The sequence below is a fragment of the Bombina bombina genome, chromosome 3, assembly GCF_027579735.1.
Source record: "Bombina bombina isolate aBomBom1 chromosome 3, aBomBom1.pri, whole genome shotgun sequence".
Taxonomy (NCBI): Eukaryota; Metazoa; Chordata; class Amphibia; order Anura; family Bombinatoridae; genus Bombina; species Bombina bombina.
This window is the reverse complement of record NC_069501.1, coordinates 1256998551-1257015854: the sequence shown is the minus strand read 5'-3', so window position 1 is coordinate 1257015854 and position 17304 is coordinate 1256998551. Positions and strand designations below refer to the sequence as shown.

General features: G+C 40.0%; 1 protein-coding gene across 1 annotated transcript in view; it reads left to right on the top strand.

Moving 5' to 3' along the window:
- The first annotated feature begins 742 nt into the window (after nucleotides 1-742).
- Nucleotides 743-17304, top strand: part of RNF121 (ring finger protein 121) — a 125744-nt gene continuing 109182 nt past the window's right edge. The window contains exons 1-2 of the mRNA XM_053708793.1: nucleotides 743-858; nucleotides 11321-11358. Of these exons, the coding sequence (XP_053564768.1) occupies nucleotides 796-858; nucleotides 11321-11358 (101 nt within the window). The 5' untranslated portion in view covers nucleotides 743-795. The remainder of the gene's footprint in view (nucleotides 859-11320; nucleotides 11359-17304) is intronic.

Below are 17304 nucleotides of genomic sequence, written 5' to 3'. Positions count from 1 at the left end.
GTGGGATGTTTGGACAGAAGAACATATTTAGGTCAAAGGCCTGCATATATTGTCTTTTTGTCTACATGGTTAAAAAAACATGTTGCACCAATATAGATTGGAATAAAAACAGCGTTATTGTTATAAACGTAAATTCCGTGGAATATTGCTGTTATATATATTGTATAATATAGATATAATATTGAGCATTTTATTTGTAGCTGATCTTGAAAGTTATATGAAGATCATCAAAATATCACTTCACTACTATGATCACGGGAACTGAGCTGGGATGTAGGCAACATATGTACATTGGCTGGCATTCTTAGGATATGATTTAAAACCATAGAGGTCTTATCCTAATGCCCGTGTATCTATTATCAAATGCACTTTGGGAGCTAGCTGATTGTATCTGGTGAGCCAATTATATGAGGCATATGTGTGTAGCCATATAGGAAAAGCACAATGAATGAATGCATGCCATGTAGGTGTAGGCGGGCAAATCAAACGGACTACGGACCAATCACATAATACATAGGAAATAGGCGTTACTGCATTATCTGATTGGTCCGTGAAGTCACTGGCTGGACAAACCATAAGGTCGTGTTGCCACTGTGCCGCTAGCGCCTTGTGTTTACACAGTTTTGGGTGTAGCAAGATGGCTGCCAACAGTAAAGCCCAATGACATTCCACGCAGATGAGCGTCTAACAGCGTGATGACGCTCAAACTTCAAGCAACTGATTGGTGTAGCCAAGCCGCCGGAAAGAAATCGCTGATTGGTCAGATGCTCCCGGAACCCGCTGTCGTGGCGCAAGATGGCGGCGGCTGTGTTAGAGGTGGATATTGGAGGAGCCGGGGCTCGTGAGGTAGCAGATGAGGTAACGATGCTTCAGACTAGGGGTACTGGTAATAAGATGAGGGCATTTGCATCAAGGTATTGTCTAATGACTTCTCAGTTCAGTGCATTATCACGAGATATTATTGTGTATTAGTGACAGGAGGAGAAGCCTCCCATTCGAGGGCGACTACTGGGGGTTACTTACAGGTATAGAAAATTCTCATCTGGAGCTGACATGAAAAGAAGCTTCACTCTTGCAGTGACCGAGAGGAGTAAAGGGGATGGTAAACGAGGACCTCTCAAATTTTGGCGTTGACTGATAGATGGACAGTTCCAGGGGGACAAGTGGGGCTAACAGTGGAGGACCACGGGCTTACGTCTGCAAGGCGTCTGGGAGTTGACCGCTGGAGGGCCCTTTTCATTGGGGGGGGGTGACAGCTGGAGGGCCCTTTTCATTGGGGGGTGACAGCTGGAGGGCCCTTTTCATGGGGGGGGGGGGTGACAGCTGGAAGGCCCTTTTCATGGGGGGGGGGGGGGTGACAGCTGGAAGGCCCTTTTCATTACGGGGGGGGGGTGACAGCTGGAGGACCCTCTTCATGGGGGGGGGTGACAGCTGGAGGACCCTCTTCATGGGGGGGGGGTGACAGCTGGAGGACCCTCTTCATGGGGGGGGGGGTGACAGCTGGAGGGCCCTCTTCATGGGGGGGGGATGACAGCTGAAGGGCCCTTTTCATGGGGTGGGGGGATGACAGCTGAAGGGCCCTTTTCATGGGGGGGGGGATGACAGCTGAAGGGCCCTTTTCATGGGGGGGGGATGACAGCTGAAGGGCCCTTTTCATGGGGGGGGGGATGACAGCTGAAGGGCCCTTTTCATGGGGGGGGGGATGACAGCTGAAGGGCCCTTTTCATGGGGGGGGGGGATGACAGCTGAAGGGCCCTTTTCATGGGGGGGGGGATGACAGCTGAAGGGCCCTTTTCATGGGGGGGGGGGATGACAGCTGAAGGGCCCTTTTCATGGGGGGGGGGATGACAGCTGAAGGGCCCTTTTCATGGGGGGGGGGGATGACAGCTGAAGGGCCCTTTTCATGGGGGGGGGGGGATGACAGCTGAAGGGCCCTTTTCATGGGGGGGGGGGGGGTGACAGCTGAAGGGCCCTTTTCATGGGGGGGGGGATGACAGCTGAAGGGCCCTTTTCATGGGGGGGGGGGGATGACAGCTGAAGGGCCCTTTTCATGGGGGGGGGGATGACAGCTGAAGGGCCCTTTTCATGGGGGGGGGGGGATGACAGCTGAAGGGCCCTTTTCATAGGGCGGGGGGATGACGGCTGAAGGGCCCTTTTCATAGGGCGGGGGGATGACGGCTGAAGGGCCCTTTTCATAGGGGGAGGGTGACGGCTGAGGGGCCCTTTTCATAGGGGGGGAGGGTGACAGCTGAGGGGCCCTTTTCATAGGGGGAGAGGGTGACAGCTGGAGGGCGCTTTTCTTTGGGGAGTGACAGACAGATGGCGCCCCCTGCCCTTTGTTGGCGGGTGAGAGCTTGTGCGCCCTGCCCTTTTTGTTGACACAAGATTGATGCGTTTCACGTGCAACATCTGGCTCTTTCTTAAAGGGACATAAAAATCACATTTTTCTTTCATGATTCAGACATAGAATACAATTTAAACAACTTACCAATTTACTTCTATTATCTAATTTGCTTTATTCTCTTGGTATCATTTGTTAAAGAAGCAGCAATGCACTACCGGGGACTAGCTGAATGCACTGGGTGAGACAATAACATATGTGCTGTCACCATTTAACAGCTCCTGAGCCCAACTAGGTATCCTTTTCAACAAAGGTTACCAAGAGAACAAAACACATTAGATACTGGAAGTAAACTGGAAAGTTGTTTGAAATCACATGCTCTATCTGAAACATGAAAGAGAAAAAATTGGGTTTTATGTCTTTTTTTTTATTTTTTTATTTTTATTGAGGTATTGTACATACATAATATACAAAGAAAGGAAACAGAGTTTATCCAGTTATATAGGATCATGACAGAAGGGTATACGCAGATAACCTGAGGCATATGTCTGAGTAAAGTGCAGCTCCAAAAATTGTGGATTTACAAGTCATTTCCAGGGTATTAATGTCATTAGGAAAAGAAAACAAAGCCTAGTAAAACCAACATAAGATGCTCCATGTAGAAATATAGAGGTAATATGAACTGCATGTATCATACATAGTGGAAAAGCATTATTAATATAACTGGATTATTGGCTGTATATAAATTTAACTATATAGAGATGAAACCTCATTTTATGTTTGTTGGTAAAGAATAGGGCAGGTGTGCATAATCGAATACTCTGCAAGTTAAACCTGATATTGCCATCTATATGGGAGAAAAAGCGTCCCTAGAAATGTAAAGTAGTCAGTAATATATGATGACTAGGGAGTGAGTTATGAGTATAGTACACACCTGCATATATTGATATATTATTTAGGGGGGGGGGAGTCAGCGGGCCAGAGCCGCTCTAGATTGGGAGAGGGGGGGGTAGGGAGAGACAAGTGAGATGATGTGACTACTAATTGTAGATGAGAAAAGTAATAATGAAACAATATTATATTATTATAAATTTAAGGACACTATTAACACTGTTAACAATATAATAAACTTATATGCAGGCTTATATACCATTAAACCTCCCTCCAGGAGAGCCCTCCAGATTCTTTCTCAGTCTTATGGGTCATGAAATGTCCTAGAGCTTATGTAGGGCGAGTATATAGTCTGATCAGACTATAAATGAACCTGTCACCTGTTTCAAATGTGCTATAGGGTATATGCTCAGAACTCTAGCTGTAGGACTAATGCTATGGGAAGTTGAATAAAATCTCAGCAGTAGATCTAGCAATAAGTGGTGATAACCCATCATATGGAATCAAAATATTAGTATGGCAGGGAGAGTGGGGGATGAAAAAAATCTTGGCAATTTTAAGTTGCGACAAGTGTTTTTTGTAGAATGGTTTTATGAGAAGGTGAGAGCACATAAAAGAAAAAAACAGAGGTGTGTCTAGTTAAAGTGCTGAGCTAGTTCCAATAACCCTTTAGTGTTAATATTCTACTCTCTAGATATCCCCATTGTTTCAGTAACTGTCCTAAGCTCCCTGGTTTAGTGGTTTAGAGGCATATGCATATTAAAATGGTGTTCCTGTGGCTATTAGGTTTCTGAGAACATGTGAACAATAACAAAACATCAGACAGTAATTTTGCAAAAATACTCAAACAGCATGAGTCAATAACTAGTCCAACATAGGCATGGGGGCACATTATATGCGGAGCTGACATTGTAATTTAGTATTTAGCCCACACCTGACCTTTAAGGTTTCCGTGCGTGAAAAGCGGTTGTCCCCTGTACGTCCATATTACCCAAAGTGTAAACATGAAGATGTGAGCCTTGGTTCCAAAACGGCAGACGATCAAATGAAGCATATCTTCTGACTTCGAGAGGGAGCGTGCTGCTGCCTTCTCTCGTCTGTTATGGGAGGCTAACAGATCATGGACCTCGTGGCTGTATCAGACTTTTTGTGGAGCTGGAAACAGGGACGTTACAGTCAGAGGGCTCCAATAGCGGTCGGTGAGGATAGTATCTGCGTTAGGACTCACAGGCTTATTGCTCAGAATATCGTCAATGTCTGATGGAGAGCCATAATAGCCAGATGCGCCCCAGCTTCCTCCGGTCTGCTGGCTCACAGAAGGGAAATTCTCCTGCTGTGTTCCGCGCACAGAGACCGGGTAAGTTATCTGTGGTAGTTGCATTGCCAGCTCCAGGATTGCCATTAGACTCTGTCTGAAATCTGCAAAGTAGATGTCCATATTTGAGAGGATCGTACTTTCCTCCCCATCAAGCGACCCCATATTATTGTGGATATCTGAAGGCCTGGTAGGCTGCTCCTAGAGTATGTTAGAAGTGAATCTGGGTTGTACGGATATCTTCCTATGTGTCCTGTTAGAGGGTGGGGGTTTCGTGGCCCTGATCTGAATAATTAACTATAAAAGAATGCTAATCCGGATCTTTGATATGAAGCTGTAGTGTATGGTTAATCCTCTGAGATTAGTTTTCTCCCAACTTCGCTATCATGATGCAAATGGAGAGCCGGAGGATCAGACGATCAGGGCCTCTTCATGTAGGAGAATTGCGCCGCAGCTCCTGCTCTAAAATAATAAGTTTTGAGAGCTTGAGTCTCTGTAGCTGGAAGCACAGTAGAAATATAAAGGGTTTTTTTGAGCAGATTACTCAATTCGTTATAAATATAGCTTATATTAGCAGGAGCTGCAAAGAAACACACGTCTCTTCTCTTTCAGTGGCAAACTCAGCCCCCCGGTTTTATGTCCCTTTTAAATATTTTTTTGTTAACCATATTTTAGGGGTTGACAAATACCACAATTTAGTACCATAGGTCTTGAATTTCTACTTCTGACTTCTATCCTTTTGGATTATTTAGTTATGTAATTATACACCATCGTCTCACTACTACAGTGTGTGTCTTGCTCCTCCAGTATTCTTTGTGGCTCTTAAATTTGAAATACATTTCTCTTCCTGTTTTATTCTGTTTATTTCTTTGTAATAATGTAGACACTATAATGTCCCTTTCAAGCCTATATTTAGACCGTTGTTATATACTAATTTATCAGGTAATTACAGCAGTATTTCGGTGATTTTTGTTGGTTCCCACCGGGTAGTGCAATAGTTTTGATTATAGTTTTTATGACATTTTACTGGAGGCATCTGCCATATTTATTCCAGACCCAAGGCTTATTGTTAACCATTTTTTCTTGTAGTTCTTTCCTGTTGTCCCTGTTAATGGTCACTGTACAACCTGAAAGCTGATATAGTGGTTTGGTTTATCTGTCTTGTGAAATATTGTGCTGGGGTAATAAGAAATCGGAATAAGAAATGTTTTGTTTATGAGGATTTTATAAGGTAGACCAGAAGTTCCTGGCAATGTCTTCACGTAATTTATCACCTTCCAAAGTCTTTTCTTTTATTATCTATAATGAGATGCCTAACTTCCTGAGTCACAATAGGAAAAAACATGTAAAACTGGTGTAGCAGTGAAACGTTAAATCTCCTTCAGGCTGTGATCCAGATCTTTATCTAGATGGTGACATAGGCTGGACCTTTAGAATTGTCAAAACGGTCACTATCAGTGCTTGAAAACTTTACTAAATGTAGACCGTATATTAATTTGTACAATATCTTATTGCAGGGCTCTACAAATGTGTTCAAAACGATGGGTATTCCCATATAAAATAACATAAAACAAGAAAATATTAATAAATATAAAATAAAATGTGTGTATAGTATATTCATAAATATATATTTACAGACGATCACATATTTCCATTTGTGTGTGTATAGTATATTCATATATATATATATTTACAGACAATCACATATTTCCATTTGTGTGTATGTGTATATATATATATATATATATATATATATATATATATATATATATATATATATATATATATAAAGTTGTATGTGTACTCACAGCACTTTCTATAATCCAACAGATTTATTTATTAAACATATATCATCAAGTAAGAGTCAACGTTTCAGCTATGTCAGTTAGCCTTTCTCATGACAATCTACAAATACAATGTCAATAGTTAATCATATGAACACATAATGAGACTACATAAAATTCAACAAATAATTAATACCTTATCCCATTATAAATTTACAACATATACATAAATCCACAACATTTTAAAAAACTGTTATTAGCATATTACTAAGTGGGGTGGCATACAGATATTGTCTAAGGAAGCATTTCTTCATTTAAGCAGCACTTAATGAATATGGCCATGTATGCTAATTTATATCTGTCTTATACATATATTTCAAGCGAGAGCCCATAAAATATTATTCTTTAACAGGTATTTCTATTTATTGCTTGACTGAGCCCCCAATGATGCATCCTTGATAACAAACACAGAATCCTACATTTGCATAATGTTAAATGACTACATACAAAACATTCCTTACACTCTGTCAATATTCTGTGTTCTAAGTCGCCATTCCGGATCAGCGCTTCTCAAACCAGGCTCGCACCCTGGTTGAAATACCCGCGGTGTTATGACCCGCCATGACGACCTAAGCGTCACTGAAAGGGGTGTGTCACAGCTCTCTGTTACTCTCATGTTTAAAATTGTCAACAAATTGTAACATAGTGCCGATTCTCGCTTCTGTTATAATACAGAGGCAATATGGTTCCGCAACTATTGCTTCTAAGTGCGCCCATCAAGCTCCACTGGATTTAACTAAGTTAATGCCGATCGCTTACCTACCCAAAAGCACACCAAAGGTCCTAATTATATATTTACATAATTACCCACCCACTTCATAAACTGACTGTACTTCATTGATATTTATATGATAATCGGAAAATCGCACAAATCTAATCTTTTAGGTCACAGTATTATTGTTTACATGATACTACCCAAATCTAAACTACAAACAGCGTATGGTACAGGTGCATGCATATATGGGGTTGGTCATGTCCATACATATGGATCCCTATTACCACCAAACCCCAACCAATGGAAGGGCAAAAAACTGAAACTCCTGGTATGCCTACATTTAACAAACCTCCTAACCACTTATCAAAAGAACAGGGAAAAATCTAAATGTGTATTTAGCCCTTTGGGATTCATAGTCCCCAACCTGTGGATCCATTGAGCTTCTCTTTTTAATATCTCTTTGTCCCTATAACCCCCTTTTTTAAGGGGGGATCCTATGAATTAACATTGTTCTGAGCATGGCCACAGTATGCCCATTTGTCCAAAAAATGTCGAGCCACAGGTTGGTCACTACATCCATCTTTTGTAAGCTGCCCTAATGGTGCTCTTGTGATTCGCCAAACATTCTCTGAACATAGTGCAGGTTTTCCCTACATGAAATTGCCCACACTGGCAAATTATAATATAAACCACATAGTCAGAGGTGCATTTAAGTCTGTCTGATAGTGTATTTTTTAGATCTATAAGGGTGGCTAAAAGTGTTGCCAGACAACATCGTATTGCACGTAACGCATTTATAACCACACACACACTTACTCAAGAGGATTTAAAATTACACTAATTTAAATAACTCTTTTAGACATCTAAGCATTAAATTCATTCTGCCCTATTTACAAATGCACAAGCTGCAAATAAGGGTGTGTGGTGTGCAGGAATTACTGTAATTGTCATTTTGCTGACCTCATACACTCAAGGACACACATTTATTCATTTTTTCTTTCTAGTTGCCTTGTAATCATTAGAAATTAGAAATAATTTGACAGTCACTTACCTTATATACTCGTAGAGAGCGCTGCTGATCTACTGTTATTTTTACACATTGTAATGTAAAAAAGGAGCCACAAACAAACTCACTAGTTCAGATGTTAATGCAGTTTAAGACCTTTTCATCTACTGACCCTTAGAGCAGGGCACCACTAAACACATCATTTGCACTTTTCATAAACCATAGCGCAAAACTGAAGAGTGAAAGGGATATTAAAAAATGCTAAACATAATTATGTGTTCAAAGCAAAGATTCGCCTGAGAATAGCATTTTTAAATTATATACATTTCAGTTTTTATAAAGTAATGGGCGCTGCTATGTTGAAAGCTAGATTTTCCTTTTTATCTGTCTCTACTGCAGGGGACAGCTAGGAACATACTATTTATAAAACAGGCAACAAAAGAGTGTGCAAACAAGACTGTCTAGAAAATAGTATTGTTAAAGGGATAGTAAAGTCCAAATTAAACTTTCATGATTCAGATAGGGCATGTCATATTAAACAACTTTCTAATTTACATTTATCATTATGTTCTCTTGTTGTATTTAGTTGAAAGCTAAACCTGGGTAGGCTCATATGCCCTTGAAGACCGCCTCTGCATTTGACCATTTTTTTTACAGCTAGAGGGCGTTAGTGTATGTGTTTCATATAGATAACATTGTGCTCATGCACGTGAAGTTATTTAAGAGTCAGCACAAATTGTCTGAAATACCAGTCTGTCAAAAGATCTGAGATAAGGAGTCAGTCTGCAGAGGCTTAGATACAAGGTAATTAGAGGTAAAAAGTATATTAATATAACAGTGTTGGTTACGCAAAACTGGGGAATGGGTAATAAAGGGATTATCTATCTTTTAAACCAATAACATTTTTGGTGTTTACTATCCCTTTAAAGGGCCATAATAATTGAAATATTGCCTGCTCTTATTCAGGGGTCGGCAAAACTATTTACAATTTTGTAGCCAGTAAGAATATTTAAGAACCAGACATATTTTTAGGAACAAGACAGTGATCTTCTGCTGTAGGAATTGCAACTGATCCAACCCAAACTAGTGCTGCTGATTTGATCAGCAACAAGTTCCGCTCAGGTCATGAGCAGCACTTCTACTGTGTGTTTAACCCCTTTGTGGGTGCTCTAACAAATTAGAGCATGTCATTTTGTAACTATTCCGGCCCTTAAAAGAAAGCGTGCAAACAAGGCTGTATGGAAACCCTTTTATTTACCTATATGTCCCTATTTGTCCTCAGCAGAAGAGATGGATAAGAGGGAAACTAGGTTTCAGCAGGTCAACATCCATTACTTTATGCAAACAAAGTGGAATTGAGGAAAAACAATTTTCAAAATTACAGTATACTTAATATAAAATGTTCCCTTTTTCATATAATTTAACTCTAAACATGGTTGGTTTTCTAAATTTACACTGTTTCTAAATTAAAGGGCACCATGTTTAAACTTAAATTTCCCCTTATCTATCACTCCTGCTGAGGAAAAGTCGGGAGAGATATAAAACAGGAAATGAAAGACTGCAACCAAAGTGCTTGGAACATAGGATTGTCAAAGTAATAAACAGATTTTCCACACAGCTGTTTATTGCCTCTTATATATGTCCCCAATTGTCCTCAGCAGAAAAGAAAGTAGTCAATAGAAACTAAACCTATACACTTATTTCATCACAAAGTCCCTCTAGCAGGCCTGATTATATGGATGTCTGTGAAATGCAGCTGAATGATCAGTGTATGGGTTAGACATTTTATCAACCTAAATACTCTGGGTTATCCTGTACCTGTATGATTACAGAAGTGCCTGAGGGGGTGGTCTCTGACACATGCTGTAGTCCAGTGTGATACATATGCTTGCTTTGTAATCAGGGATTAGATAAGCCATCTGCCACTGTTGGTTAGTTGTGATTTTGTAACTAGATTTCTAGCACACACAAGATTCACAGACAATGTCTCCTTAATCCAGAGCTCAGCATTTTTATAATAAATGAATACATTTCTTAATAAGTACCGTTGAGAGCTCAGAACAAGGTTTGTACTTTCTGATAAATACATTTCTCTACATATGATGTAGACAATATTGGTTACTGGTGGATATATAGTTTTGTGTCTTCTTGGAGAAGCTAGATATCTCCCAGAATTCTTCAGGGTTTCTTTCCCTTTCTATATAACCCCTCTGCAGAGTTCTCCACAGCCGTGCGGTACTATTAAATAGCACTATAGCATTTTGTTACTGTAAAGTTTCTTAATTTAACGCACAGTATATACAATTAGCAAAACGTGGACTTTCATTGATTAAATCTTTCTAACATGCTGTAGACAAATACTGGCAGGAAGGGGTTAAAAAATCATTAAGTATTTTTAGTAATAAATGTCCTTTTAAACAGGGCATATGCCAAGACAAAATCATTGGCATTGCGAAGAACTTATTTGTCTTGTAAATGCAGTGCTGGTACCAGTTGGGTCAGCATGACCTTGTTTGCTGAGACAGCTGGTATGATGGTCTAGCCTGGTCTGTCACTGGTACGAGGCACTGGCAGAGTGCGATTATGGTCTTCTGTTGCTTCCTACAAATCACCCTATAGAGAGAGCTATAGCTTATTGTTATGGGGACCATATGTTTTACTGTCATTTACAATAAACGTAAAACTACTGCAGCTGTCTTGTTTGCACTGGTTTTGCCTGTATTGTGTAGGTAAGGGCTTGTTTGCTTGGATGATCTGCACTTTATTGAAGTTGGATCTTATTCATCTTTCTTGCCGTCTGCTTGGCTGAACAAATAGTATTTGTGCTTTTTCTTTTAGGGTGACAAGAAAACCTGGCTTTCTGTAAATGTATATATGGGCAGTGTTATTTGCAATCTTGTTCTGCCAGGTCTGTCGCTGTCTTATGCAACTGTAATTTATGTAAAAAGACATCAAACCCTTTAATCTTGCTCTCCAGAAATGACCTGTCCATTCTGCACCCAACAAAACTGCTGTGTATATTTACCAAAAACACCATTTGTTTTCTACCCTCTGGGACTGCGCTCTGTAACCAGCAGTGGTCTGTCAGATGCTGGGTTGTGTAGCTCTGGTTTAGTTTAACTGGAATATCCTGCAGATGTTCTGATGTGGTTGTAATTAATAGTACAAATGCCATTTTGCCCTGATTTTGTGCTGCTCTTTTCTGCAGGTAGATCTGTCTGACCTGGCTCCTGAAGAACGATGGAGGTGAGTGATTATCTCGCCTTGGCAAGGAGGCATGTTATGTGTACACATAGTTCACCTTACAGGTTCATACAATATTAATATCCCTGTCAAATGTAATTACTTTACGTCAGTCGGAGTTGGCACTTAAATGCTAAGTAGTATTCTTATTTATGTATAAAGCACCAGTATTTTATTAAGCACCGCCTATCGCCCATAACCTTTTTGTATACAATTCTGCTAGTCCCGCACTCCTTTGGAGCCATAAGGAATATTCTGTAACCTGCACAATGCTACAAAATAAATGCTGGTTTAAGCAATTTGCTGCTACAGGTTTAGGAAGTGTGTGACAAACCACAATTTATGTGCACTAGAGCCATTTAATGTCCCTTTACATCCTCAGGATTGCCTTATACTTATCCCAGGCATTCCTTACTAAGTCTATGCGCCAGCTCCTCTGAGGTAGGTTTACTTGATCTCCGGGTACACAATGGGACAGACTTGAAATAAAATTAGATGCATAAAACAGACTAATTAAAAAACATAAATAAAGCTAGAGAAGCAGTGCCCTGCTGAAGAGCTTACAAGGTGATGGGTAAGGAAACGCATAGGGACCGATTTTATCAAGCCGTCAATCGGCTCCAATGCATTTGTTTCCACGCACGCCTTTCGGCTCATTCGAAACATGAGTTAACAGAAAGCGGTCTTAAGACCGCTGCTCCTTAACTCGTCTGCCACCTCTTTGGTGGCGGACAGCAATCAGCCCGATTGGATACAATCAGGTTGATTGACACCCCTGCTAGCGGCTGCAAATTTGCAGGGGGCAGCATTGCACAAGCATTTCTTGTGAAATGATAAATGCCGACAGCATATGCTGTCAGCATTTATCAATGTGCGGCGGACATGATTCACTACAGCAGATCATGTCCACTTGCACTATAATAAATCGGCCCCATAGTGTGGTGAATTATTCTATACAAATATTAAGAAACACATGTATAATTTAAAGGGACAGTTTACCATAAATTTGTCTCACCTTTAATTTGTTCCCAGTGATCCTTTTTATCTGGCTGAAGTGTATGAAATTGTTTGCAAATAGCTCCTTTATCCTTATTTGAAAGAGCTAATTTCTTTCATGTAATTAGCAAGAGTCCATGAGCTAGTGACGTATGGGATATACATTCCTACCAGGAGGGGCAAAGTTTCCCAAACCTTAAAATGCCTATAAATACACCCCTCACCACACCCACAATTCAGTTTTACAAACTTTGCCTCCGATGGAGGTGGTGAAGTAAGTTTGTGCTAGATTCTACGTTGATATGCGCTCCGCAGCAAGTTGGAGCCCGGTTTTCCTCTCAGCGTGCAGTGAATGTCAGAGGGATGTGAGGAGAGTATTGCCTATTTGAATGCAGTGATCTCCTTCTACGGGGTCTATTTCATAGGTTCTCTGTTATCGGTCGTAGAGATTCATCTCTTACCTCCCTTTTCAGATCGACGATATACTCTTATATATACCATTACCTCTGCTGATTCTCGTTTCAGTACTGGTTTGGCTTTCTACAAACATGTAGATGAGTGTCCTGGGGTAAGTAAATCTTATTTTCTGTGACACTCTAAGCTATGGTTTCATATTTGGGATAATGCATTTGAATTAATCATTTTTTTCTTACCTTCAAAAATTTGACTCTGTTTTTCCTGTGGGCTGTTAGGCTCGCGGGGGCTGAAAATGCTTCATTTTATTGCGTCATTCTTGGCGCGGACTTTTTTGGCGCAAAAATTATTTTCCGTTTCTGGCGTCATACGTGTCGCCGGAAGTTGCGTCATTTTTTGACGTTATTTTGCGCCAAAAATGTCGGCGTTCCGGATGTGGCGTCATTTTTGGCGCCAAAAGCATTTAGGCGCCAAATAATGTGGGCGTCTTATTTGGCGCTAAAAAATAAGGGCGTCGCTTTTGTCTCCACATTATTTAAGTCTTATTTTTTCAGTGCTTCTGGTTGCTAGAAGCTTGTTCTTTGGCATTTTTTCCCATTCCTGAAACTGTCATTTAAGGAATTTGATCAATTTTGCTTTATATGTTGTTTTTTTCTCTTACATATTGCAAGATGTCTCACGTTGCATCTGAGTCAGAAGATACTACAGGAAAATCGCTGTCTACTGCTGGAGCTACCAAGCTAAGTGTATCTGCTATAATTTTTGGTATCTGTTTCTCCAGCTGTTGTTTGTATTGCATGTCATGACAAACTTATTAATGCAGATAAAATTTCCTTTAGTACTGTTACATTACCTGTTGCTGTTCCGTCAACATCTAATTTTCAGAGTGTTCCTGATAAACATAAGAGATTTTATTTTTTAAATCCATTAAGAAGGCTATGTCTGTTATTTCTCCTTCTAGTTTACATAAAAGTCTTTTAAAACTTCTCTTTTTTCAGATGAATTTTTAAATGAACATCATCATTCTGATACTGATAATGGTTCTTCTGGTTCAGAGGTTTCTGTCTCAGAGGTTGATGCTGATAAATCTTTGTATTTGTTCAAGATGGAATTTATTCGTTCTTTATTTAAAGAATTATTAATTGCATTAGAAATAGAGGATTCTGGTCCTCTTGATACTAAATCTAAACGTTTAAATAAGGTTTTTAAATCTCCTGTAGTTATTCCAGAAGTGTTTAATCTCCCTGATGCTATTTCTGAAGTAATTTCCAGGGAATGGAATAATTTGGGTAATTCTTTTACTCCTTCTAAACGTTTAAGCAATTATATCCTGTGCCATCTGACAGATTAGAGTTTTTTTGGGACAAAATCCCTAAGGTTATGGGGCTGTCTCTACTCCTGCTAAATGTGCTACTATTCCTACGGCAGATAGTAATTCATTTAGGGATCCTTTAGATAGGAAAAATTGAATCCTTTCTAAGAAAAGCTTACTTATGTTCAGGTAATCTTCTTAGACTTGCTATATTTTTAGCGGATGTTGCTGCAGCTTCAACTTTTTGGTTAGAAGCTTTAGCGCAACAAGTAACAGATCATAATTTTATAGCATTATTATTATTCTATAACATGCTAATAATTTTATTGGTGATACCATCTTTTGATATCATTAGAGTTGATGTCAGGTATATGTCTCTAGCTATTTTAGCTAGAACAGCTTTATGGATTAAACTTGGAATACTGATATGTCTTCTAAGTCAACTTTGCTTTCCCTTTCTTTTCAGGGTAATAAATTATTATTTCAACTGTTTCTGGAAGGAAGGGAACTTTTTTTACCAAAGGATAAAAAATCTAAGGTAAATTTAGGTCTAATGATCATTTCGTTCCTTTCCTCACAATAAGGAACAAAAGCCTGATCCTTCATTCTCAGGAGCGGTATCAGTTTGGAAACTATTTCCAGTTTGGAATATATCCAAGCCTTTTAGAAAACCTATAGCCAGCTCCTAAGTACCCATGAAGGTGCGGACCTTATTGCAGCTCAGCTGGTATGAGGCAGATTACGTTTTCTTCAAAGAAATTTTGATCAATTCTGTTCTCAATTTCTGGTTTCAGAACATTGTTTCAGAAAGGTACAGAATTGGCTTCAGTTAAGGCCTCCTGCTAAGAGATTTTTTTCTTTCCCGTGTCCCAGTTAACACAGCAAAGGCTCAGCATTTCTGAAATATGTTTCAGATTTAGAGTTGGCTGGAGTAATTATGCCAGTTCCAGTTCTGGAACAGGGGCTGGGGTTTTATTTTATCTCTTCATTGTACTAAAGAAGGTCAATTCCTTCAGACCAGTTTCGGATCTATCAATATTGAATCGTTATGTAAGGATACCAACATTCAAGATGGTTACTGTAGGACTGTCCTGCCTTTTGTTTAGCAAGGGCATTATATGTCTACAATAGATTTACAGGATGTGTATCTACATATTCCGATTCATCCAGATCACTTTTTGTGTCTGAGATTCTCTTTTTAGACAAGCATTACCAGTTTTGTGGCTCTACCGTTTGGCCTAGCCTCAGTTCCAAGAATTTCTTTCAAAGGTTCTCGGTGCCCTTCTTTCTGTAATCAGAGAACAGGGTTTTTTGGTATTTCCTTATTGGACAATATCTGGGTACTTGCTCAGTCTTCTCATTTTCAAAGAATCTCATACGAATCGACTTGTGTTGTTTCTTCAAGTTCATGGTTGGAGGATCAATTTACCAATCAGTTCATTGATTCCTCAGACAAGTGTAACCTTTTTAGGTTTCTAGAATAGATTCAGTGTCTATGACTCTGTCCTTGTCAGACAAGAGAAGTTTAACATTGATATCAGCTTGTCAAAACCTTCAGTCACAATCATTCCCTTTGGTAGCCTTATGCATGGAAATTTTAGGTCTTAGGACTGCCGCATCAGATGCGATCTCCTTTGCTCGTTTTCACATGCGACCTCTTCAGCTCTGTATGCTGAACCAATGGTGCAGGGATTACTCAAAGATATCTCAATTAATATCTTTAAACCGATTATACGACACTCTCTGATATGGTGGGCAGATCACCATCGTTTAGTTCAGGGGGCTTCTTTGTTCTTCCGACCTGGACTATAATCTCAACAGATGCAAGTCTTACAGGTTGGGGAGCTGTGTGGGGGTATCTGACGGCACAAGGGGTTTGGGAATCTCAGGAGGTGAGATTTCTGATCTATATTTGGAACTCCGTGCAATTTCAGAGCTCTTCAGTCTTGGCCTCTTCTGAAGAGAGAGTTGTTCATTTGTTTTCAGATAGACAATGTCACAACTGTGGCATACATCAATCATCAAGGAGGGACTCACAGTCCTCTGGCTATGAAAGAAGTATCTCGAATTTTGGTTTGGGCGGAATCCAGCTCCTGTCTAATCTCTGCGGTTCATATCCCAGGTATGGACAATTGGAAAGCGGATTATCTCAGTCGCCAAACGTTGCACCTGGGCGAATGGTCTTCACCCAGAGGTATTTCCTCAGATTGTTCAAATGTGGGAACTCTCAGAAATAGATCTGATGGTTTCTCATCTAAACAAGAAACTTCCCTGGTATCTGTCCGGATCCAGGGATCCTCGGGCGGAGGCAGTGGATGCATTATCTCTTCCTTACAAGTGTCATCCTGCCTATATCTTTCCGCCTCTAGTTCTTCTTCCAAGGGTATTCTTAATATTCTAAAGGAATGCTCGTTTGTCCTGCTGGTAGCTCCAGCATGGCCTCACAGGTTTTGGTATGCGGATCTTGTCCGGATGGCCTCTTGCCAGCTGTGGACTCTTCCGTTAAGATCAGTCTTTCTGTCTCAAGGTTCTTTTTTCCATCAGGATCTCAAAACCTTAATTTTAAGGTGTGGAGTTTGAACGCTTGATTCTTGGTCAAAGAGGTTTCTCTGTCTCTGTGATTGATACTATGTGACAGGCTCGTAAATCTGTATCTAGAGAGATATATTATAGAGTCTGGAAGACTTATATTTCTTCAGGATGGTTTAGATAAAGGTTTGTCCGCAAGTTTCTTGAAAGACAAATCTCTGCTCTTTCTGTTCTTTTTCATAGAAGGATTGCTAATCTTCCTGATATTCATTGTTTTGTACAAGCTTTGGTTTGTATAAAACCTGTCATTAAGTCAATTTCTCCTCTTTGGAGTTTGAATTTGGTTCTGGGGGCTCTTCAAGCTTCTCCTTTTGAACCCATGCATTCTTTGGTCGTTATATTACTTTCTTGGAAAGTTTTTTGTTTCTTTTGGCCATCTCTTCTGCCAGAAGAATCTCTGAATTATCTACTCTTTTTTGTGAGTCTCCTTTTCTGATTTTGCATCAGGATAAGGCGGTGCTGCGAACTTCTTTTGAATTTTTTACCTAAGGTTGTGAATTCTAACAACGTTAGTAGAGAAATTGTGGTTCCTTCATTATGTCCTAATCCTATGAATTCTAAGGAGAAATCATTGCATTTTTTGGATGCTGTTAGAGCTTTGTATTATTATGTTGAAGCTACTAAGTCTTTCCGAAAGA